The sequence below is a fragment of the Phaethon lepturus genome, unplaced genomic scaffold, assembly GCF_000687285.1.
Source record: "Phaethon lepturus isolate BGI_N335 unplaced genomic scaffold, ASM68728v1 scaffold1753, whole genome shotgun sequence".
Taxonomy (NCBI): domain Eukaryota; kingdom Metazoa; phylum Chordata; class Aves; order Phaethontiformes; family Phaethontidae; genus Phaethon; species Phaethon lepturus.
The window spans coordinates 71,367-97,779 of NW_010529998.1; the positions used below are offsets into that span (position 1 = coordinate 71,367).

The 26,413-nt window shown below is 38.4% G+C and overlaps 1 protein-coding gene across 1 annotated transcript in view; it reads left to right on the forward strand.

The window, feature by feature from the left end:
- LOC104618510 (protein kinase C-binding protein NELL1) overlaps positions 1-26,413 on the forward strand; it is a gene marked incomplete at its 5' end in the record, with an annotated part of 69,989 nt that overhangs the window by 39,563 nt on the left and 4,013 nt on the right. Inside the window, 2 exons of the mRNA XM_010284130.1 lie at positions 11,554-11,694; positions 20,804-20,997. Coding sequence (XP_010282432.1) covers positions 11,554-11,694; positions 20,804-20,997 — 335 coding nt within the window. The remainder of the gene's footprint in view (positions 1-11,553; positions 11,695-20,803; positions 20,998-26,413) is intronic.

Genomic DNA, 26,413 nt, shown 5'->3' on the forward strand with positions numbered 1-26,413 from the left:
GTAAGGGAGACCCTCCTCTTGAGTCGTGAGGTTCAGAGTGGACCCCCTTGCTTTCTAGCTCATTTTTCAGAGGACTCTAGGGGCAGCTGAATCCACTGCTAGTCCCAGACTTGGTCAATGGTTTATCACTAAGGGAATTAAATACAGGGATCTTGGTGTGATGATTTAACATCTGGTTTTGTGCTTTATATAAGCTTAGAATGGCAACAATCTAATATAAAAAAGCAGTAATTTAGAAGTCACTAGTGCTATTATGACAAATCGCAATGCTAGATTATATGATTTTCTAATAAAGCTAAACAATACAACTTAACTTGATAAGGTTCTCTAATTACATATACACACACATAGATGCAGATATAGGCATAGATATATACATAAAGATATATGAGACATCTATATGTAAAAGGAGATGTATGAAGAAAAGTATGTCTCTATACACATATATATGTAAAGGTGTCTGTTAAAAGTTTTCCCTAGAGTTCCACGAAATACGTCTAATGCTTTTGCATTTCTCAACAGGTGAAGAGTTGAGTCTCAAACAGGGGTTTCAGCCCAGGTTCATGCCAATCCTCTGAATTTACCACAAACTTAAGAGTTCACGAGCCCTGAGAGGGGTCCCACTCAGAGGGAGATGCTGGTCGCAGCCCGCTGCAGTCCAGGAGGGCTCCGAGGGCCTCACTGTTTATAGGGTCGGAGGCAGATGATTGACTTTAGGCATCCGTAAATTTCCATCCTTGTCACAATCAATTGCTGGTAATTCTCAAAATTCCAGTGATGTTGACACTGGTCTGTCTGTGTCATGATTAGGTAAAATATGTTCTGGGACTATCAGGAGAGGGTTAATTACTCCCACAGTTGATAGTCCTGGGAAGGTCAGTACCATGTCCTGCCTTGGCTATGCAAGAGTGCTTGGTATGGTCAGGGGACTCTTAATGGCCAAACTCATTGCACCAGGGCCAAGGCTTGAAGAGAGTTTCAGGAGCAAAAGGCAGGGGGGAAATGCACCACCACCCCAGGTTGGACGGGGCTCTCAGCAACCTGATCTAGTGGAAGATGTCCCTGCTCATTGCAAGGGGGTCAAACTAGATGACCTTTAAAGGTCCAGCCCAAACTCTTCTATGATTCCAAGGTGGATGGGGATCTTCTACTGAATGAGAGCAGTTGCAATCTAGTGTGCTGTGTGGAAGACCCACCTCAAATTTCATCCTTTTTATGAAACTGTGTTCATACCTTCTCCAAAAGTATGTGTTTTTATTATTTGTACTGTATTGATCAGTACTTCCTGAATCATTTTCTTCCCTAATTAAGGATGCAGAGAGCTTTACGTTATTTCGCTTACGATCTCAAGAGGTCTTTTTACACTGCTTGTTTGGGGATTTACTTCCTAGGGAGAGTTTATTGCTGTATGAATGAAAATGCTTTTCTGAAGCTGCTAATTATTTCAAGATTTAAGAAAACTAATTGAGAATATTTCCCATTGTTATTAAACTCTCAGGGGTGCTATAATAGGGCGTGCACTCTATTATAATTTAAACCTGCAATTTGGCTTTGCTTCTTGTGCCCTTTGGCACAGTGGTATCCAGAAGAATTTTAAGGAGAGTGGCCGACACTCACCCACCTCAGCCACACTGAAGAAAATGTGCTTTTTATCATTTTCTCATCAGCTGCTGCCTCCTGTTAGCTGTGAAATTGTTTTGACAAGTGTTATTTTGTCTGAACCGTATTTGATTATGGAAGGCCTCAAACTAATCAAAAGAACTTCCTAACATTTTGGACTATTTTGGTATGCAATATAATCTTCCCAATGAAGCAGAGGAGGACTCATCATGTGAGTCATTTTAAAATTGGTTGAGGAAAATCACCAAGGAATGTATGGTAGGGAGCATTTATTCTCTGTCACAGGATGTGCTAGATGAGATAATAGGCTATTTCTATGACTTTTTGATGTTGAACTTTAGCATTTCAAATGCTAGATAGAGTGTTATATTGGTTATGCATTGTACCTAAAGACTGTGCATGAAGTAGTCTGCTGGCATTGGATAACAATGCTAAGGCTCATCAATGAAGCTTTTATACATACAGCCAGTGTCATTTGAATGATTCTTTTTGTGTAATGCACTGGATTGCAGACAATTGGTGTGTTGGGTAGAGAATGCTGTTTGTCAGTGTCCTGTTTTATAAGAGGTTACATTCATCTTTTGTACCTCTGATGAACTGATTTGCAGCCTCCATCCAGTTTACTTTAGCAGTTTTCCTTGGAGCAAGCATTCCTTCTGAGAAAGAATCACAGAATGACAGAAGGGTTGAGGTTGGAAGTGACCTCTGGAGGTCGTCTTGTCCAACCCAACTGCTCAGGTAAGGCCATCTAGCACCAGCTGCCCAGCATCGTGACCAGACAGCTTTTGAGTATCTCAAAAAGATGGAGGCTCCACAATGTGTCTGGGCAACCTGTGCCACTGTTCAGTCACTCTTACGGTAAAAAAAAGTGTTTCCTGATGTTCAGAGGGAACCTCCTGTGTTTCAGTTTGTGCCTATTGCCTCTGGTCCTGTCACTGGAAACCACTGAAAAGAGCCTGGCTTCATCCTCTTTGCACCCTCCCTTCAGGTATATATATGCATTGGTAAGATCCCCCCCGGAGCCTTCTCTTCCCCAGGCTACACAGTCCCAGCTCTCTCGGCCTTTCCTTATATGAGACATGCACCAGACCCTTAATCATTCTTGTGGCCCTTCATTGAATTCTCTTCAGTATGACCATGTCTCTTGTACTGGGGAGGCCAGAACTGGACCCAGCACTCCAGGTGTGGCCTTACCAGCGCTCAGTAGAGGGGAAGGATCACCTCCCTTGACCTACTGGCAATCCTTTGTCTAATGCAGCTGAAGATACCATTTGCTTTCTTTGCAGCAGGTCACTTTTCTGGTTCATGTTCAACTTGGCATCCACCAGGACTCCTTTTCTGACAAGCTGTTTTCCAGCCGGTTGGCCCCCATCAAGTGTTATGTTTTAAAATATATCCCCATTAGGTAATTCTTCTCAAATTTTGTGATCTTGGCAAATAATGTGCAACTCTTTAATTGCAGCATGCCAAAAATAAATTGTCAAATATATTTTTTTATTCTGCTTGATATAGTAATCTTTTTATCAGGTATTTAATGTATTTTGCCATGCAGATTTTCTGAAACATAATTCTGTAATCTGTAATGTTTTTAGTATGATGTTACCAGTCCTTGTAAATTAAATTAATCTGAATTTACAGCAGTTACACTTTGAACTGGTTTAAAGCAGCTTTGTGCATAAAAATACTGTGCTGTTAAGGGTGGATTTGAACTTTTTTTTTTTAATCTACATAATCCTAGCTGTGTAAAAGTATACCTCTGTGTGCCGAGGACTTCGTTGATTACAATCTATTGACACGATAGACCTGTCCTGTTGATCTTGTTCTCTCATTTTATTCTAGTATTCGTATCTACTGTTCTGAATAGCTGCTCGTGTATAACATATGCAGATACAACTCCAGTATCACAAATTTAATTGCGTTAGTAATCAGAGATGAAAATACCGAACATTCTTCAAAAACAAAGCCCATGTGCATGAGTCGTGAGGGGAACAAAGGTTATGTTGGGCAACTTTGGGCAATTCACTGTATCTCTCTGCCTTAGTCATCTCACCTGTAAAGTGCACATAATAGCTCTCTATGCTACTGTAGAAAATGTTATAAACAAATTAAGTAAAGACCACGGTACCAGTGGTCTGCAGTTGAGTTTCTGTACAGAAATTCAGAATTTGTACAGAATTCTGTACAGAATACCAGATTGAGTTACAGGGGTAAAATTAGCATGGAGATCACACACTATTTCTACCTGAGTGAGTAGAGAAAGAATACATTCAGGGTCCTGACAAAGTGCTCTGGTATGTTTAGGAAGAGTGTGATGTCATGAGAGTATGAGAAGAGCATTCCTGGAGAACCGTGGGATATTGCCAGCAGGTACAAGGTGCTAGTAGGCGATGAGCTAAACTTTTGTCCTGAAGTCGTGAGGCATCGGTCCAGCAATAGTTGGAGTTTGCAAGTAGACCCTTTTGAACTGTGTGTTCCCTGCACCTCCCTCCAGGCCAGCTGCATCAAGCATGATGGCAGTATCCTTACAAGACATGGGAAGAGCCCAAATACAATAAACGTTGGGCTAATAGCCCTGCTCTTTTCAGGACGATGTAATTTGAAAGCCATGGTGACCGGCAGGCCTCAATTTGACAGCAAGTCTCTGCCTCAGTTTGAAACTTAACCAACTGATTGTGAAGTCAGCCCGTTTCTGGCGTGTAGAGTGATAATTAAAATCCTGTTTGCAACAGAAACTCAAATGCAATATTGAATACGAAATGGTTCCTCAGCCTGCCTAGTATATTCCGGCCGTGCTTTCCACCGAGCAGTCTGGCTGCAATTCTTATTCCCTGTATCACCCAGCAGTCTTTAAATATGAGAAGAAAAACCTCCTGTTTCAGCTCCGATGTTGTGAAGTGGCATTTGGACCATCCAGGACCTTTAGGTTGCGTGCACCAAGTGTGCTGAGTATTTAGCATACAAATAGACAAATAGGAGGGTGTGAGAGAGACATGCACTAAACTGACAAAGACATCATGTTGGAATGTGTATTAAAAACGAATTTCAGTAAATTAGATGTTATATATTAAAAGAATTAATCTTAAAAATTGCTGGTACAACTAGTCTGTGTTATTATTTGATGCCAATTTAATTCCATTTATCATTGTTAAACTCATCATTCTAAATTTGCACATGAGTTTCAGATGATTAAAAATCTTGATAAGACCAATCCAGAATTATAAAATAAACCATATTACAGCTGTTCTTTAATTATAATGAGTGGTGGGCACACCTTTCGTCCCTGAAAGCCATTTAGTACCATTAAACTGTTGCGCGTGGGTTTGATTATTCATGAATTTGAGTTGTATTCACTATCTCAACAAATTTAAACTTTTATGGTTTAGTGCCATGTCCTTAAAATAGAAAAATGGACCAAAGCCTGGACATTTATTCAGGCAAAACTATTCCTGCCTGAGAAGGAACTGCAAAGGCCAATGTAAATATAATGCAATTAAAATCAGCCTGTGAAAACAGCTGTGACTGCTGAGGAAAGAGAAGTATGTTATTTGGTGCTGATTGTTTGCCCAAAATCTCCTAATGAGTTAAAATGAAATTAATCAAAAAAAAAAAGGCTAAATGTCAAGGAAAATTTTCCTGAGCAACTGTTCCAAAGCCTGCTACTGGCTTCATTCATAGAGGGGGGATTTTGTATCACCTGAGACACTTCAGGCTATGAGACGAGAAATTTATGATAAAAAATGTCTCAGACAGTTGTCTTTCCTGTCCTTTTTGATTTTTACTATCTCTGTAGTCTTAAGAATGAACTGGCTCCAGGAGATTGAGCAACAGCCATGAATCATTATTCAAATGCATCTAAATTATACAGTTATCTCTGTTCTTCAACGTTACCATTTGTTTAATGGCTAAATTGCTGTACTGTTGCTGTATCGCTGGTATTCCAGGCATGCTGGGTTGTAAACCTGTGACAGGGTTGGAGTGTTGTAGCCTCTTCTACTTGGCACTGGGAAAATCTAGCAGGCTTCGAGGGTGGCCACTGTTGATGTACTTCTGCTTTGTATTGCATATGTTTAAAAATAAATGCAGGCCCTTCTTGGAAATTGTAGCCAACCATCAAAGTTAATGTAGAGATTTAATAGTATAGCCAATGTAAGAGTTAATAATAAAGGATAAAATTCAGCCTTTATATATGTTTATGTAAAACACTAGAATTATTATTTGCTTACATCAACTGAATTTGGTGTAAAGGTAGGCAGGTGGGAGATTTTCTTGAGAGAGAGAGAGAATTTTTCATCTGTACTTATCCAAAGTAGTTGTCTTTGCTCTCAGGGTTTATTTGAAGTAGCTGAACGACTCCTTTGCAGCAAGGAAGCTGTTTGCATAGTGCTGTCGGTGACACCCCTCTCGTGCTATCTCTGTCTCGTGGAAGTGAGGCTTATGCGAGAGTAGATGAGTAAGAGGCTGTATTTCACATAGAACTTATGCCTTGCTTGGCTGGGTGAATTCTTCTGGTGTTTTTATGTTGAAGGAAAATACTCTAAGGTGGAAAACAAAGCTGTAATGCTCTGGAGTTAACTGTCGGGGTAGGATTTTAATTCAGGAAGCTGGAGACCTGTGTGATCCTTTCTTGTTATTACGTGCCTTTCCTGCTTTTAGGTCTCCTGATCAACAGAGAGCTAAAGATAGGATCTTATATTTTTTGCATGAAAAAGAGCACAGAAAGGGTTTGATGAACAGACACTTTTATAATAAAAATCTTCTGTCTCATTGAAACTGTAGATTGCTAGCTATTACATGACATGGAATAGTTTTCCTTTCAGTATTATCACACAGCGACTTAAACGTGATGGGGCACTAGAAAAGATTGAATCATTTTAATTTTACTTTTTCACTGGGTTCTGAAGCCATTGTGTTTTATTTTGAGGTAAATTATCCTATTTATCTTGTCTGCATAAATACCTTTATGAATAATGCAAGAAGCTGGGATGGTAAAAGTAAAAATTACAGACCTGTCCTTAAAGGACAGGATTAACATCCTGCAGGAGCTTATTCAAAACCAACTGGTGCCTTTATTCTACAATACAAAAGTGTGCCGTTTTTGAGCTTTTTGCAAAGCCATTATAGTGGAATATTGCCAGAGCCATTAACAGTTCTGTACTAATGACAGTTAAATAACTGAGTGGGGTAAAAACAGGCAATGGAATGGTCTGTACAGGATCTCCTTTTATATGGACGCGTAAGGAGGCTTGAATGAAAAAACTGCAAAAACAGTTCCTCGGGGGTAAGAGCAGTGATGTTGTATGTTGAATTACAGCTAGAAATGGAAAATATGACACTTGGTGCAAAGGTAGTGCAGTTGCTTAGCCAAAGACTACAGAAGCAAATTAAGGTTGTGGGAAATTTTCAGTTCCCAAAGAAATACTAGATTTGCCATTTCTCACAAGCATTCAGTTTTAGACTGTGTAGCGATTAACACAGATACACAGAAAGCCCATGCAAATTTGTGAGTTGGTGAATGCGTTTTCACTGACTTCGGCGAGCATGGCTTAGTGAAGATGTGCATGCAGAGACCCAGGCTCCTCCATCCATGGCGGGATGCTGCGACGCTGCGAGAAGGCAGAGCCTGGAGCCCTGAGAGCCGTGTGCTCGCTCTGCTGCCAGGAGCATTGAGGGCAGGCAAGACCTAAAGCATGGGGACACAGCCAAAAAATGTCCACCCGTTGTTTCCTCTGGCCTATGTCATTACAGAATTTCTGAAGAGGTTTTTCTGCGCTCCTTTGAAGAAAGGTTATAATTCTCGTACTGTTTCACTCTCAGGTCAGAGGTATATGCTTTCATTTCAGCTTAACATAACTTTATGAAGAAAATGTGTATAGCGTATCCTGGTAAGCATCAGCACACAGAAATGGCGCATATGTAGCTCAAATTCTGTAACAAAACCCAAACCCAGACTTTGATAGAAAGATACTCATCCTGAGGCACGTATGCAATTATAGTGCTAGGATCTAAAGATGGAAAAGCAAAGATGAAGAAAGGAAGAAAGGTGAATTGATTCTAATTCCCTGAACTGTCCGTTATGTATAGCAACATTTTCGTATGCAGAAAAAGTCCTCAAAAAGGTGTTTTCAAAAGCCATAGTATGAGCAGATGGAAATGATCTATTAGGTGGACTAAGTAACGCCATGGTATACGATACGCCGTTTTATAAAGCTGTTATTTGCAGTTCCCTCTTGGCATTACGAGCACCTTGAATCATTCAGAATTTCTAAAACAAATCCATAATATTTTCCTATACCTGCAGAGAGGTGTTTATACATCTGCTACAAACGATGCATGAGACCACAGGAGAAGCTTACAGACCCAACTGCAGTATTTTCTCCCCTTTTGCTCTTTATGTACATCATTTTAAGCATGGGAATAAGAAACTGCAATGTATTAGACAAATGGAGAAGTTTGGTTTTCCTGTTTATACCATATTGTATTTAATGATGCGTTGCCAAAGGAGTACTAGCTTGCTGCAGAAGCAGGGGAAGGGTGGCATTCTCCTCCCCGCACCATCAGCACACACACGTGCAGGAGAAGGCTGGGCCAGGGGAGCAAGGAGGAGTGCCGAGTTTAACCCGAAGAGGAGCGGGGCACCTGCTGGAAGCTGGAAATGGCTCTGGCAGAGGAGAGGTGGTGACAGAGAGAAGGGCTTGAAGGATTTTTCTTTTTTTTTTTTTTTTTTTTTTTTTTTTTTTTTTTTTTTTTTTTTTTTTTTTTTTTTTTTTTTTTTTTTTTTTTTTTTTTTTTTTTTTTTTTTTTTTTTTTTTTTTTTTTTTTTTTTTTTTTTTTTTTTTTTTTTTTTTTTTTTTTTTTTTTTTTTTTTTTTTTTTTTTTTTTTTTTTTTTTTTTTTTTTTTTTTTTTTTTTTTTTTTTTTTTTTTTTTTTTTTTTTTTTTTTTTTTTTTTTTTTTTTTTTTTTTTTTTTTTTTTTTTTTTTTTTTTTTTTTTTTTTTTTTTTTTTTTTTTTTTTTTTTTTTTTTTTTTTTTTTTTTTTTTTTTTTTTTTTTTTTTTTTTTTTTTTTTTTTTTTTTTTTTTTTTTTTTTTTTTTTTTTTTTTTTTTTTTTTTTTTTTTTTTTTTTTTTTTTTTTTTTTTTTTTTTTTTTTTTTTTTTTTTTTTTTTTTTTTTTTTTTTTTTTTTTTTTTTTTTTTTTTTTTTTTTTTTTTTTTTTTTTTTTTTTTTTTTTTTTTTTTTTTTTTTTTTTTTTTTTTTTTTTTTTTTTTTTTTTTTTTTTTTTTTTTTTTTTTTTTTTTTTTTTTTTTTTTTTTTTTTTTTTTTTTTTTTTTTTTTTTTTTTTTTTTTTTTTTTTTTTTTTTTTTTTTTTTTTTTTTTTTTTTTTTTTTTTTTTTTTTTTTTTTTTTTTTTTTTTTTTTTTTTTTTTTTTTTTTTTTTTTTTTTTTTTTTTTTTTTTTTTTTTTTTTTTTTTTTTTTTTTTTTTTTTTTTTCCTTCAGTAGTTGCTTCTGCATCAATGGTGTCTTTTGTGGCAGATTTTCCCAAAGCAGCCAGCCCGGGGCCTCCTTTTCCCTTGCCCTCTGCCCCGGCACGGGTAGGGCAGTGCTGACTAACTCCACTGGTTTAAGAAGATCAAGGAAGTAAAAACAGCTGAAAGTGATTCCTTTTTTCCCCAGCTCTGCTGGTTTGAGAAATTGGTTAGTGTGTCCCTAAAGATCTATAGACAGGCGTGGTACTGCTATGAGAAAGCCATCTAGTCTTGAAGTAGTTCTACGTATTATTTTACTTTCTGATATAATCTAGGGGGGCTTGTACACTGACGCTCCTCTTCCATTAAGTCAATTGCTGCTTGGTTTTGGCATCCTGGCAGACAAGCTTTCAGAAAAGTAATCTCCCAGTCAATTAGTATCCTACACCACGAGCCTAAATCAAATACACTTTCAAAAAGGCTCAAGTTTAGAAATGAACTTTAGGAAAACTCTATTGATTTTGTAAATTAAAAATGTAAAATTGAATGGCTAGAGGTCCAGTACAGGACTGACCCGAGGAAGCAATCTTTAAACAGGAACATTCTCCAATGCAACACTGGGGAAGAGAAGCAAGCAAGAAAAATTCATTTGCGGTTGACCTGCAATAGCAAAGTCATTCACTTTCCAAATAGGATTAAACTTGTTCCATCAGCCATGACATGTGAAAAGATCATGGTTATAAATTCCATTTGCTGTAATGAATTGAATGTGTCTGAGTTTGCAAGCAGCACTCATCGTTGATGGACAGCTAGATTTGTGCACTGTTTTAACACTAAAATTAGCTTCTACAAAATAAAAAGTACTGAAAAGGTGGCAGCAGTGACAGATTTTAAAGCATAAAAAAATTGACTTTATTGTTAGGTGGAAGCTGAATAAAGCTAGAAATAAATAGTGGTTATAACCCTGTTATGTAGATAACTTGCTTCATTCTTGGGTGAGGGTGAACACAAAACTGGAAAAAGGTATTTGTTTAGGTTTCTTAGCCATATTTCAACAAGAATAAATATTGTTACTTAAATGAGGAAAAATTGAACATTTCTATGGTATTACTTGTAAGATGTAAGAACGTGGAATTGTAGTGAAGGATACAAATTTGAATCAAATTTCAGTGTACGTCAACATGACTCCACTGCAGTCCATGAAACCATATTGGTGTATGTGTTTTGTAAATTGTCTTGCATTTTACAAATGCCAGTCTTGCATCAGGATCACGAGACATCTGTACTTTGATGCTTGCAGAACTAAATGCAGTCTCAGAACCTGTTTTCCCAAAAGTGTTTGGTGTACACAATTTTGTGCATATTTTAAATGTGCCGATTGCCCAGGAAAAGATCTCAGTGGATGAAAATGGCTAATATTTGCCGTTAATATGGGATTCATTTTAATTGAAAAGGTACCCTGAAAACTGTCCAAGATTAAAAAAAAAAAAATAGCTTGAGCTAAACAGAGAAATAAGAATATAATAGCTTCTTAAATTACCGCAAGGTTAACATATAATTAATTTGCTAATTTTAATTACAACGCTACAAAATGTGCTGAAAAATGCTCAGAGGGGAGAAGCAGGCAGGTGCCAGCCGTGATTAACCAAGGTTATGAGGTCTCTATTAACGATGTTGCGGAAATTTTTAAAACTCCTTTATAAAAACAGCACATGTACTGAAACTCAGCAGGGTTTTCATCTTGCTGTCCCTTTCCATTGCTACAGACTTGCTGTCATTTGCCTCGCTCTTTTCCAGCTAAATGTTTTATTGCAGCTGAAACATGGACTGCTGCTTCGGTTTGTCACACACCGTTATTCGTATACTAGGTATTTATTTTGATCATGTAAACGAAAGAGATTAATTATTGTTTGCAAAGTACTCTGAGCACCTTAAGTGCCGGATAGCTGCCAATATCGCAGCTGAATGCTGGGAGCACAAATCCTGAAGAAAATGCTTTTTCTTTCCAAGGTGTCCTGGGACATGCTGTTTGTAAAGCAGGAATATTGCTGAAACTGCCCGTTCGGGGGAGAACCTGCTCTGCAGTGCTTCGTATGCACAGCCAAGCGTCACTTCTGAGTTAAAAACAAAGAACAAAATCTCTGCATGTTTGCTTTGCATTTTAAACAAAACCTGGTGTGAATGAATGTCTTGTATGTATCAAAATCCACAATGTATTATTGTTCTTTTTTATTGTTGTTGATAAGCGTGTGTTGTTTGGAAAGGTAATAGACCTTGATCCATCAATTAAAGGAAGACTTTTAAAAAAACAAAACCAAAGAAACCCCAAACAACGACGTTAAAAAACCCCCAAACAACAACAACAACAACAACAACAACAAAAAAACCATCACGAAAAAACCCAAGAAACTTAAAGCATTGGTGTCAAAGGCAATTAATTTCCTGGCTGGCTTGTGTTTTTCTCCGAGGCAGATATTGATGAGTGTGCAGAGGGGATCATTGAGTGTCACAACCATTCACGCTGTGTTAACCTCCCAGGGTGGTACCGCTGTGAGTGCAGAAGCGGTTTCCATGACAATGGAAGCTCTTCTCTTTCCGGGGAGTCCTGTGTTGGTAAGCAATGATCAGCATAGCGCTTTTTTTCCTCCTCCTGCATGGTGTTATAAAGTGACTGTTGAGACACTGTCCTGAGCAGTTACTGCGTTTTAGGCTCGAGTGAGAACGCAAGCGAGCGTCTCTGTGTGTGACGGCATCCCCGGACGCGCAAGGTGGGTGCCAGCTCAAGGCGCGTCACGTTTTGGATGGTTATTACAGGAGGGAGCCAGTCGGAGATCCAAAGTGTGACTTACTCGCTTTGCCATTTATCGTCATAAGCAGCTGTAAAACCTGAAGTGCAAGCAGGCTTTCTGGGGAGCATAACAGGCCACAAAAGGGGAAGAGTTGGTTTCCCATTTTCAAATTTCAGCAGAGCGATATGAAAATACACTTGGGGTATGTCTGTGTTCCTTTGATTTGTTTGTTTTCCATTGTTTGGCTTCTTCATAATTTTATTTTTAGAATTAGGCAAATAGCATCAAGCTCTTTATGCACCGTACCTACAGAGTACGGCCCTAAGAACGGAGAGGAATTTTTAAAGGGTGCGGAGGAGTTTGTCGGTTATTTCTATGGGAGGACGAAGGGCGAGGCTCCGTCAGGATTTAGTGATGGTTCTTGCGGTTTGGGTGGCCTTGACTGGATGCAAGACTTTGTGTGCCACTACAGCAAGTAATAGAATCATAGTGAAGATGGTAACTGTGGCTTATCTCTGCTTTATGATTTTTTCACCTTTTCACGTATTCTTAGAAGCCTTGTACATAATTTCTAGAGGATATTTTATCAAATGAGTTTAAAACCGTTTGGAAAGGATCCCATTTTAGCTTCTGTAGAGATACAAGTCAACATCTCATATAGTTCTGTGTCCTTTCTTTGGAATTTCAGTTACTTCATCTCTACTCAGTTCTATGCACTTTGTATAAAAGCTTTTCTTCTGCTTATGTGAAAGATTTTTTTTTAACACTGTAAATTTCATTTATCATGTCCATAAGCACGAAGGGCTCTTTTAAGATTTAAAGTATACAATTAAAGTAAAAGTTAAAATAAAAACTTGTAATAAAAATATATAAATTTACTTGTAACAAACATTCACATCTTTTACAAATTTTGGCTATTAGAAGTCCTTGGGATAAGAGAGCATCATGATTTAAAAATGCAGAGGAGCAATAATTATTTTCAAAACCATTATTTTGTAGATTGTCCAGCTATATTAGCTTTTTACACCTTGTCCTAAGCTGACAGGTGAGCTCAATAAAATCACAGCGGTGAACTTCATTGTGGTGGCTGCGTAAAATATGGCAAATTTTGCAACATTTTGTGACTTAATAAAATAAAACACCACGTGAAAGTCATACATTTCTATATATGTCTCTATTCAAATGTTAAGAGTTGTCCTCTGGCTTATTTAAACACTGTAAAAGGAATGATGGACAGAGCAATGTTGGAAATTTTTGCCTTATGAGAAGTCAAAGCAACATGACATCACCTTCAAAAAGCCCCCGGGCAAGTGGAGATAAGGGGCATTTGTGGCGCTCCTGACGCCGACCTGCTCTGCTTGCGTGGGCATCCCCGTCCCTGTCAGGCTGACCCTACGCCGCTGGTTTGGGACGGAGAAGATCTAAGGCTCAGGGTGGTCTCAGGAAAAGACAGACACTTAGACAAGACTGCGCTTTTGAGTGGCCCGTAGGTGGGCTCAGTTGCTGAAAAGGGCGGCATCGCTTGCGTTGCGTTGCTGTTGAAGGGAAGGGCGCTTGGCTACCTCACAGCAAAAAGGAGCCCAAAATGTTCTGTATTCTGTGAAGACTGAAGGGATGAGTTTTTGTGAAAACAAACTGCCCTCGTTTTGACCTGCACAGCATGCTGGAGGTTCGTAAGGTGAGGTGCTCATCTTGCCGTATGCAAGTTGTAAACGGAATGGGAAATTAGCAGGGTTATTTTAACGAAATAGCTTTTTTGAACCATCTGCTGAAGGGTACCAGTGAGAGAGAGAATAAACCAGGTTATTTTATTTCATTATACTGGCTAACCAATGAAAAATGAATTGAAAGATGCTGCTAAACCACATTGACCAATTTCAAACCATGATGTTATTTTAAAGTGCAACTAAGAATTGGTTAAAATGACAGATAGATAACATTACACCTTCTAGCTAAAACTCTGTTTCTTGAGCACTGACTTTCATCACGTTACAGAGCTTGTTTGCATGGTGAAGTATTTAGAGTCAGGGCCAGTGTCATTCACTCTATTTCAGAGAAAAGAAGGTTCATCTGCTTAGCAACAGCAGTAGTTTTCTCCTGCTATATGTTACAGACTGTGTACCGAAATCCTAGCGTGTACCTGAGGTGGATTTGGGCCATTGCCCTTCAGTATATTTTGAAATGTTTCTTCTTCCTCCGTGAAGGACAAAACTTGGAGAACAATAAATGGGCTAAGAACATAAGCAGAAAAAGGTTAAACCCTCCTCCACATAATAGTAGCAGTAGTAGTAATAATAATAATAATAATAATAATAATAACAATAACGATAATAATAATAAATGCTGCAGCGGGAGGGAGCACTCAGCTCTGACAGATTGCCCAAAGCCCAAGCAGCCGGTTGCTTTTGCTGGATGCATTTCTGTATCTCTTGGGTAACCCCCTTTCCCTCCATTTTATGTAGGTGGTCTTGGAGCGGAGTCATTGCTTGCAGTGCCTCTGCAGTGCTTGCAGAACGTTTGAAAAAATAACACCTGGTATGTAGGGCAGTGTTGTGATACCTCAGTGCTTTGAAAAGCTTTATTCTTGTTGACTAAGAGAAAACAGTGGAGTTTGTTACCTGGCAAGGGACAAATGTGTAAATCAATGGATGTGGCGGGGGAGGGGCTAATAATGTACCCCAAATGTGTAAATCAATGGATGTGGCGGGGAAGGTCATAATATTGCACCAGAGTGTAGGTAACAAGGACGTATGACTTAGCCAGGCGACTCTAAGCTTGGGAACTTTTTTTTTCTCAAAATATCAACCAAAGGCAGCTTTGAAAGAGGAATATATTTCCATGGCCATGCTTTTATAAAAGAGGTCAGCTTCATAAGATGATGGTGAGCAGGCTCAAATTAAGAGAAGGTAATTTAATTTCCAGCAGTAGTGTTTTTATGAGGTACTGGCCTTTCACAATATGTTATTAAGGATACTGCTTGCAGACAAAAGGCAATTGCTATACTAAGTTGCTACCAAAGTTTGCTTGGCAATTAAAACATGTAGGCTATACTTGCTGGGTGGGTTTTTTTTTTTTTTCCTTTTTTAATAGGAGCTTTGCTATGCTTTAAGATCAACAGGCAAAATATAGAGAACTGTGAGCTGTCATGTGATACAAATCCTAGTATTAACTGCTATTTACTCATGCCATATTGAAGCAACTGGCATACGTTGTTTTTTCCCCTGCAAAGTGCCTGTTGCCAAATTCTGCTACCTCATAAGGTAAATCATTGCATAAACCCTCAACCACTGAATTTTCAGTGATAGCCTTTAAGATTATCGGAACCAAAGGAAGGCAAAGAAATGCTGTATCATGTCCCACAAAGCTCGCTCCTATCTACAGCAGAAAAATAAAAGCAAATTAAATTACACTTTTTAATCTCTGTCTCTCTCTGAGGTGCTTGCAGTCTGTAGAGAGCTGTTCAGACTCTGGAGTACAGAATTCCTGTTTCCATTTTTTCATGATGTTTCATGTTTCTGAGTCTCTACATTGTGACGTGCAAGAACAGAAGGAAGAACAACCAAGGCAGCAGTCCCTGTCAGTTGTTGGTTATTTTTTCTTTTCTTGAAGGATCAGTGCAAATTTGGTAGGGAAGCTTAACACGGAACCGCCTCCCACCAAAACCCCACAGGTTTCACCTTGTATTTTGTTCTAAAGGTTGCGTAGCTAGACCTCACTGCAGGGTTAGAGTAGCTGTGGGGAAATGAAAGCTGGAAAAAGGTGGGAGTCAGCAGCTTGTGAGAGAAACCTCACATCTCTTAGTCTCCCACAAAAGTTGGGTGCAGCAATGCTTGAGGGTCAAGTCTGAATGGGTTTAAAATCAATTCCTGAAGCATTCGTACCCTCCGTAGCGTGCTGTGCTGTCGTCTGTTACCTAGACTAGAAAGTAAGAGAAAAGGAGGTTTGTTCTTTGTTTATTTTGCCCCCTTTCTGTGTCAAACAAAAAGCTAGACCCACGCTTTGAAATTTTTCCTGTATGCCTTTAGATAGAATTGCTTTTCTATCTATTGTTAGAGAAGTAGCACGTAGACAGAAAGGTTTACCTATGGTACAGAGTATCCAAGACTATCTCTAGAACTTGCTGTTTTACGACTTTATTCTGCTCATAGAATTTCTTAAAGCTTGTAATATCAGAGTCTGTGTCTGTGGGTTTTATTCTGCAAAATAAAAATTACCTTGCTTGCTTTCCATTTAGTAAATTCTGATCTTTTTTTCTACTCTGAGAGAAAGTTGTGTTACGTGTCTTCAAGGTAATTGTGTTTAGTCATTTCTATATTTCTAGAAAGCATTAGTAAATCCTATATTCAGAATCTCATTTACTATGCAGTGTTCTTTAATAGACCATTATGTCTCTATAAAAGTACTATCATAAAATATTTTCTAACTAAAAATGAATCTGTTTAGTGTTTTGTTTTTTTTTTAAAAAAAGATGAGTCCAAATCACTTTGATTTAAAAAGAAGGCAAATACATTAAGTGGCAAGTTGCCTGTGAAAAATGATATGTCAAAACAGTGTTTAGTTAACTTGTACATACATTGGTTCGGGAGCCCAGCGTACATTTTTCACGTTAACATTATACTGTAATGGTTTAATGTACCATAACAGTTAAAATTAGCACATTAGTAGGGTTCTTTCTTCTGCAACAGCTTATCATGATATTACAGAATACCACACTGCATGACTTGCTTGCACACATTTATTAAGGTGCGATAGAAAAGTCATACCATTAAAACCTGAATAGCCTTGAAAACTAAGAACTGGAGTAGCTAGGGATTGGTTTAAAATTTCAGTGAAACCAAGTTAATGAACTTGTGTTGATATGTACAGTCATGCTTGTCTTCTAGCCCATTCAAATACAGTGGCCATGGGACCTCTTATAATATCTGAGGCAAATTACTTCTTGTTACAGCCAAAAAGGATGGAAAGGGAAATTGCATCTCAGGGGATTGTTGTATTTCATTTTGATTCTGAATTCTTGTCTGCCTGTGTTACCAAGCTATCTTTATGTACTTTGTGAGTATATTGGGAGATGAGTGTATCTTGGGTGGTTTGTTTTCTTTCTTTTCCCATCCACAGAAGGTGACTGGTTGCATTGCGGCTCATAGACGTATGATCAGGTGCTTGTTACAGTACGTTTGTTTAAAGAAGCACAGATTGGGAGTGTTTGAAGAGTGGAGATCTTGATCAGTTTTATGATAGTCTTGTGCAGTGTTTGAGGTGGCATGTCTCGGGAACAGCCTCTTTGCTCTTGACAATATGTTGTTGATAGAAAATAGCATAAGGCTAGCATTACAAGAAAGTTTCTGATTATGGTCATTTCCACCGTATCCTCACTTTTCCTTGAAAAGGAACTGTGTGGAGCGGGGGAAGTAAAGCTCTGTCTCTTTTACTTGGATTGATTAGTAGTTCCTGCCACAGATTATCTCAATATAACGAATAAGATTGCAAAGTCCTATTCCAGACGTGGAAATAAGGTGGTTTTCACAGGCTGACAGGATATAGGAAAGAACTCGCCCCAAAAGTCAAGACAGACATCTTGTTCTTGTGTTATCCATAGGGATAGACTATGGTGTCTCCTTGGTATTTTACGTACATACTTGTCCATTGTTTTTCAAAGTTACTTGATACATAAATTAATATTTCATCTTCGTCCTACCTTGTGTTCTTATAATGGGAAATAAGATTTCTGTACGGTTTTGCCTTGCCCATCATTAAATGTTCCAGTTTTGGGCCCACATCTGAGAGCAGTTGTGGGAAAGCAAACGAAACCTGATGGGAGTGTGGGGACTTCGAGCTGAGCAAGGATTTGAATAATATAAAAATAATCTATATGCAAGAATCTTATCATACAATTTTCATATTCATTAGAAGATTGTTTTGAACATGTTCAGAATTTTAAACTAGGCTCATTTTTCAACACCAAAGTAGACACACTGGTCTCCCTTGTTAAGAGAAATTTCACACTAAATATGAGTACTTTCGTCCATGTTTTGCATAGCCATCTACATGCTGATCTCATGTCAATATGAGCAATTCCATTTGATCTCCATTAAACTGAAATACTTAAGCTAACTGGGAGCTAACAATATGGGAGCATTTGCCGGGGATTTTTTTTTTTTTTTTTTTTTTCCTTTCTCCCTTGCCCAATTTGGTTTGAGGCCGAAAAAGTGAAAGGAAAAAAAACATGTTAATTTTATAACTTTTTTTCCTCAAGTTACTGGGAACATTGGCTGTTTGTTCTGACTTTTGGAAACGCAATCAGCATCAAGAAAAAACTGCCAAAGGGATGTTTTGAGAAAATTACGTCTATTAAAAGTTCAGCTGTAAATGAGTGCAGTGTCCAAGCCTTTTATATTTGATGTATGACTAAAACTTTTAAATAATAAATGCCATAAAATAAGAAGAAACCATAATTTGCATAAAGAACAAAAAAAAACGAGCAAACTGAGTAGCAATTAGGAATTTATGTTCACGCTATGTTACTCAGCTTTGCTCGATTGGTTTCTTTGTCACAAATGTTCCATTTACCAGTTTGGGCCACTCTTAATGGGGGCATCCTTTTTATGCACGCTAAACGGAGAACAGCAGTAGCTGTTAAATAAATAGGGTGTTCTTCCCTTTTGGATGTGTATAACTGATTAAGTTGGCTTTGTGCAGTGTGAACAGGTCTGTACTACTGAGAATATGAATAATGTTAGTTTCTATAATTGCTAACATTTGGCTTTCCATAAATCTGTTAAATTACATGGAAACAGAATTAGATTTCTGTGTCATAAGTAAAGCAATTACATGGAACTCTGTAGGCAATATGGCTTCATATTCATCTGTGAAATCCTTTTAGTTTTGAAATGTGAAAGCTACCCTTCTAATCTGCACTGTGATCCTGCTACATCCTATATATATGCTATTCAAGGAGCCCTTAACATGGTGGGGAAGAGAATATTGACGATGCTTGGTGAAATCACCAAAGACAAAGTGAATGCTTCATTTATGCCTTTGTCTTCAATATAAAATACAAGTCAAAGCCTATTGAAAGGAAAATGGGATATTTTAAAGAATATTTTAAGTCTTACAGTAGCTGTTCGGCTATATTTCATTTCATTCCAGTTCATTCATAGCCCTCTTCATGTCACTCTTCGTGGCTTTTACATCTTGCGATACTCTGGCAGTTGTTAAACAATGAACTACCAGTTTTAATTTCTCTTAGTGCAGCACCTTTTACACCACTGCTAGTGGACCTTTCAAGTACACAGTAGTGCTAAGCTATGCATTAGTGCATTAATGTTCTTTTTTTGGCAATTAAGACTGTCAGGGCAGCAAAATACACCATTTTTAGGGAAATCTGAGTGATGAGTGGTTGAATTGTGCTATCACGCCTCTGGGACCATCTCGGACAAAGGACTGGCCCGCAGGTTAGCCCAGGAGTGAAGCCCCTTCTGCAGTGTAATTGCCTCCAGCTTCCCTTTGGGTCTATAGGCAGGTTGTGCAGGTTGATTTTGCCTTTGGTCAAATCCAAGGGCACTAATACATTTCCACTTGTTCCTGGGCTATTTATGAATTGAAATCAGGAGTTTTATTAACGAGGTCGGAGGGAATTTAGTGATTTGATTCTTACAGAGATTTTCCTTCAGTAGAGTGAGAGAATTGTTAAAGTCGTCTTAAGTTCTGGCTTTCTGAGGACATGACTCATGAACCCATGGTACTTGCCCAAAAAGTAGGGCCATCTCATCCCACCTAAATTAGACTTTAGGTAATTTTTCTTTGTAAATTTCATTGAATTTTAAAATTTGTTGATTTAAAGAGGATTTAAAAGTGCTCTTGGGTAATATTGAACGGTTATAAATTTCATGCTAGCAATAAGGTAATTTTAAATAGTAAAGGTGAGGGTTCTTCCTTGTAATTTCTGAATTCATATGATAGTATCGCGGAATTTTCTCGATAGAAACCAACACATACTTCTAAAGGATTTTCTTCTTCAGCCTTCCTCCCACTGTTGCCTCCAGTTTTCACTGTTCGTGTTGGAACAAAACAGACCCACCAGTTTACTGGTATTTTATCTGGACAATCTATCAATATATTGTTTAAGAACAGTCCAAAGTTATTTTCTGAAATAAATACCTGTTTTTAACAATGTGCTTAAAAATCTCATGGCTTTTGCTGCGAGAAAAAGAACACTGCATTAAATCCCTAGATAAATTCATATTGCATAATTATATTTTACCCTCCAAAAGCAATTTTAATGGAATGCTGTAATTCACTTTTCACTACCGTATAATGGTTTTCTTTTGTTACTTACTTCTTTGTGTCATTGCTAAATCATACTTTTCCTGCATAGCTTTGTTTAAGACTGTTTTTCTTGTATAAGGTGCCTCTATTTATTTATTTATTTCCTTATTTTATTTTATTTTATTCATTTTTACCTTCCAGCAATGGGAAAAGGATGCAATTGACTGCTTTTAGTATAGGAAATGTTGACTATGCTAGGAACTTAAGAAGAATAGTGCACTTCTATTTTGGTGTAAAATCCAGAACAGAGAGTGGTCTCGTTGACAGAAAGTCACTCTGATTGTTCACTAGTTTCCAGTTACTGGAAAATGACTACACACCCTTGTCTGAAGCTTCTAGTTCATCATTGATATACAGTTCCAGGCTCAGCTTTTATAATTAAGCCTGCTGGAGATAGTTTAAGAAGTTTTGATGGAATCAAAAAAAACCACTGAAGAATAACCTAAAAGCATCAGTGTTTAATATCTAGCAAGTAAATATGGAAGATATCAGAAAGAAGGCACCCTCTTCCACCAGCAAGGCAGATGAGCAATAATTACTTAATACAGAAATAAAATTTGCCCTGTGGTAAAAAATGTCCAAAGCATTATAAATCTGCTGTTTTGCAGATATCGATGAGTGTGCCTTAAAGACCCACACCTGTTGGAACGATTCAGCCTGTGTGAACCTGGCAGGAGGGTTTGATTGCCTTTGTCCATCCGGACCATCTTGCACTGGAGACTGTCCCCATGAAGGCGGCTTCAAGCGGAACGGGCAGGTGTGGACCCTGAGGGAGGACAGATGCTCCGTTTGTTCCTGCAAGGTGAGATCCAGCTGGTCTGGCTTTCAAGAATCCTTTAATTTTCTGGGCTCACGTCAGAAACCCAATAGTTTGCAGTGCCACCTGTGTTGGCGAAAGTACTAACCTAAGCCCAAGGCGGTGAGGCAAAAGGTAAGCTATGCTGTGGGCACTGGAGCTGTGATGGGGAAATTCTTCTGGGAAGTCATCTTTTTTTCTTATTTTGCACAACCACAGGCACAGCTGAATAATGGCTAACCCTGCTGAGCTCCTACCATGTCATCCTGTGGGCCAGAGCCACTTGGAGCATGCCTTGATGAGGGTCTTGCATTACTCTATAACACAACGTGCAGACGATCGACATGCTTACTGGAAATGTTGAAAACTGTTTTCCATTTCTGTTCCACATGAATATGCATCTCTTGGGACAAGTACTCTAGTCAGCCATCTTCCTGTTGGTGGTGGTTCCCTTTGCTTGGAATCCATGTGAATTAACTGGGTGAGAAGGAAGGCCTGATCATGAGTCAAAGGTGGTTAGAGGACCTGGCAGCAGGCACTTGATTTCCTCAAGCGAAGAAGGGTGAAGGCCAGCTTTCTCCTCCTCATCCCATCTTGGCTGTGTTGGCAACGCTTCAGCTTGAGCAGTGCAGGGCGCTCTGCACCTTTGGAGAAGCCAGGCATATAGTATAAGTAGATCTACTTTAGGGTTGACGCTTAGATTGGTTTTTTGGGTTTCTTTCCCCCATGGAAATTATCAGTTCCTTTCTGTGTGTGGTAACAAAGTTAAAAGAACTTTTGACTCTGCTTTCTTCATTTTCACTAGTTAAAAGAGGAGTGCTGTCATGGAAATTAGAAGAATTTCAGAAATTTGAGAAAAATGGTTGGTCTTTTATGGGCGCTTTGACCTGACGCGTTCATAGCACTGATGAAGCTGTCCTTAGACACAGCAGAACCCTACTGGCCCTTGCATAAGCGTAAGTTAAAATGAGATTTTGGCCACTGTGAAAAGGTGAACACAGAGCATGAGGATTGGCCTGTCAATCCCCATGTCTCAATGCTTATGAGCTAGAGAAGCATTAAAGGGTTTTGGGGGGGCGCAAAGGGGAAGAGTTATTTTGAAGTTGCAAGAAGCTGAAAGCCTTGTCATTTTTGTATTGCAACAGTATAGCAGAAGGGAAAATCAAGACTTCAGAGTGAATAGAACCCCCAAATTACACTGCTCTTTTGGGTTCAGAAGGGCTTAGAAGGGAATATGTTCTCGCTAGTTGCTATATTTTTTTACTTCAAGTAGCCTCAAGCTCCCTAAAACTCCTCCCTTCAGAAGCTGAAGTGTACAAGTCCACTGAATATATATCAAGCTTTTATTGTAGTCTTGGGGAACTGGCTGGCTTATGAAAGGATTTCCAGTCAATAGAATAAACAGTTTAATATATGTGAAGACATCTGGTCTGCCTTTGCAGAATTATAACTATTAGTATTCCCATTTTAGAGTGCTTGTAATTTGCTTTATTTTCCGTTTCTCTTTGCACTTATTTCTTATGTTGAATGTTCTTATTAGTATATGAAAATATACAAAGTGATTGACTAGTACATAGATATTTATAACTAAGCTTGGCACTGTTTGTTGCTATGACTCTTAGTTTATATCTTCCTCACTTTCCAGTTTTTTTCCTCTGTGAATTAACATTTGCATTTAATTTCATTGCAGTAGCTGCCTTGTTTCAAGAGCCAAATTCTTGCCTATAGAACATGGAGAACTCCTCCTCTATCATATCCCAGGCAGGACGTAAAGTCTTCCCTCAGTGTTTGTTGAAACATTTTTATAAATTGTGATAGCTTCCAGTACACCAGGCCACTTCTCAAACCTGCTGCAGCATCCGATCCTTTTTGTGCAGTTGCACAAAAGAGAGCTGCCCCTGCTTGACCTTTTTGCAGCCTGCTCAGTTTTCAGCGAGGAGAAGGGCAGAGTGTAACTAAATCATTCCGTATACTTCTTACTCGAACTTTGAAATGATTCTACTCACTTGTTTTGTCCAGGAGACAAATCAGCGTTTCAGATTTAAAATACGTTTTCTTTTGGCTTTTCTTTCATTATGGTTATTTTAGGAAAGGTCAGATGGGTATATTTTGTGCAGTGTCCAAAACATTTTGAAAATATTTTAACTTAAAATCTGGTGCAAAGGAATTTAAATACCTTACTTAACTTAGAAGTTCATTAAATAAAGTTATTTGTGGCATAGGATACTATGGAATATGAGAAATCATATTACTTCAGTTCTATAATGAAGCAAAGTGTCATTATTGAAGCACAGGGGATTATTTCAGTGTTTCATCAGACCCGGTCTCTTCAAACCATCCTCGTTCATCTGAATGAATCTAAAGTTTACAAAAACATAAATTCTCAAAACTATAAATTAATATAGTACCTTAAGTATATTTGATGTGTCTTCCACAGGCAGCGTCCTGGACTCTTGTGGATTTAATACACAAGACTAGTAGAAATTTGATGGCGGTGAGGAGCTGTTTCTCCTCTGAAAAAACTAAGCCTGGTTGTGCAGTCTGGCTATACCTGGGCTTTTTTGAGTCTACCCTTTAATTAAGACAGCCCCCCCATTACCTGTACGAAAAAACCCTGAGGGATAAGCACAGCGCTGGGAACAGGGGGATGAGCCATGGTGAAGCATGCCTCGAAGGGTGAAAATGATTTGGTTTCTGCAGGGTCTGATTTCTGTCCAAATTGGCTTTGGGGCTCTGTGGAAACTTGAGTCACTCTTCACAGCGATTCCCTTGTGTCACTTTTTCCTTTGGTAAGAACAGTTTTGTGTTCGTACCACTGATGCGTATGAAGCACATAGAACTGATTCAGCAAGGAGGGTGGGGAGGGAGAGGTACTAATAGGATGCTATATGTTATCACCCACCAAAAGAAAATAAGTTTCTCAATTTTCTGTGTATTTCTCAATGCTACTATAGACCTGCAAAGACGCAGGTGAGATGTTGTAGCTTCAGAGGCTTTGTGTCACTGCTGTATAGGGATAAAAATGTTTTCTGAAAGGCATGGAACTAATGACATTGTAGATAAAACACAGATTCTTAAAGAATAAAGAGAGTAGCAGTGTATTGTGATTACCAAAAGGTCTCTGGCAAAATCATCAGGCTTTGTCAGTGTTCTGAAATACAGAGAGTAAAGGCAATGTAAAAGGTTAGCTGCTCCCCAGAGGTAACAGCACAGGAGCTCAGAGACGCACAGAACGACCAACGCTGTTGCCAGTTGAAAGGGGAATTTGAAAACTAATCTTGAAAGCTTGGAAACTGAATTGGAGCTAAGCAGACAGGTTATTGTTAGCCATTATTAATCAGCACTCCGTAATGGAGAGGAGAGGGACTGCCATTGTCAAAGACGTCAGGTTGCCTGGATGCTTTGTGCCACCCCACGTGCCTGGAGCCAGTCATCCTGGCAGGGCTTTTGTGCTGAGCTGCCGCTTGCTGTCTGTCCTCAGCAAGGGGTGGGAGATGGTTGTGCTTTCCCACCTGCAAGAATGGGCATTTAGTCATAACTCTCCATCAGGGAAGTCTTTCCGTTCTCTTCTTTCTCTGCTTGCTGGAAGGGGAGGATGACTTCTTTTTTTTTTTTTTGCGGGAAAAGGTTTATTCCCAACATTGCATCTGGGACTGGCCAGACCTGTGGCTAAGGAAATGGGCCACTGCCAGTCTTCCTTAGGTTACGATTTACTCGAACTGCCAAGTAAGGAAATAAAGTTTGTTTATTCCTTCTCCCACAGCTAAAGCAGCAAACTAGCCACAAGTACTGAACCCTTAGTTTTCTTAATTTGATACAAAACTAAATAAAGACTGTAGGGCAATACAGTTCTATGCCCTGTGGTTGGCAAAAGCAGATCAGATCCATAATAACCTGGCATGTTTTCTACATTTCCATAATTCTGTGTTCTCTTCAGCTTTCCTTGTTAGGCATAAGAAATAATTGTAATTATTCTTACAACAGAAAGAGATATTATAACCAATTCAAAACCGCAATGAAATTAATCAGTGACACTGACTGACACAGGTATCATGATTCCCTGATCCTGATTTTGTATATGTTGCATTGTGGCCAAGATTGGCTTTGCTTAAAAACAAGAGCCAACACGCATTCCTACATCAAAATACAAACAAAACAACCTCCCATGGTACATGCTGTGGTTATGGCTATTTCATCTGCCTGTGGCAAAGACATCCTGGGCTGCTGTCACTCTTTTTAGTAATCACCTTTTAAAAGGATCAAGAGGAAATAAATTCCCTTGCTTTGATAGGTATCCCTTTATTGGGTGGCAAGGAAAAGAAGTTTTCCTTACGTCAGATACAGGTTTATAGCCTCAGAGCAAGGTTCTGAAAAGAATATGGAAAAACTGCAATGAAAGGAGCGGATTTGTTTTAGGAATTGTACAGTTGTGATCCAAAGCAGAACATAGCTTCATTCCTCTCACAGCTCTGCCTTCAAATTGACTGCAGGTGACACTTTGCCTGAATAAGGACTAATCCAATAACTAGTATTAAATGCAAAAGAAGTTCATGTCAAAACTTGTCAATAATCTGCTCATTGTTAACTCTGATTTCAGTTCTCAGTCTACATGTGGCATATCAGTATATTGGCTAAGGGATATAATTTCAAACACTGTAGTCTGTCCAGTTCTCATAACTGAATTAGAATCGTGTTCTCTTTACACGCAGAAGCAATTCTGTTTCTCTCAAACAGTTCTGTTTAATGGTCTTTAACAAAAGGGCCATCCAATACTATAAGCAAATATTTAGCAAAATTGTATTTTGGAGAGCCTGTGGAGTACAGGGCCTCTTTAATACATGAACAGAATTATAATGGATGATGATAAGTCCATTTAGCTTTAAGCTGGTGTACTGTAGGTCCAGATGTGGAACAGAACCAGTGGTGAATTCAGAGGGAAGGATGATTAGTGGCACCGTGATTTTGCTATATTGTGCTCCTATGAAGTTAGAGGCACCACCTCCATAACTTCTATTTATTTCTTTATTTTCTTCATGGTGATACAGTCAGTCAAAATAGTGTTAAACAAATATTGTATGTATTAAAGTGGCAACTACTTGAAGAATTTGTTGATGTAACCAATGAGATATGAAAATACTTTACTATATTTCTTCTGAGATACTGATTTCTTTTAAATTCAATTAGCTGGAGACAGGAAAACACTAGTCTCGGATTCAGACAGTATTGGACCCATGCGCTGATGGAAATTGGGGCAGTACACGTGTTTGAGGTATTACAGCTGGCAGGGTCCAATCCTTGATGGAGGTAACATCAAATACATTAAGAACTTGCGTTTCCTGATATGCTAAAGATGTGCCCTTTGAGATATATATACACACACATGCACACACCCCCCCCCCCGGGACCTTATTCAAGTTTCTTC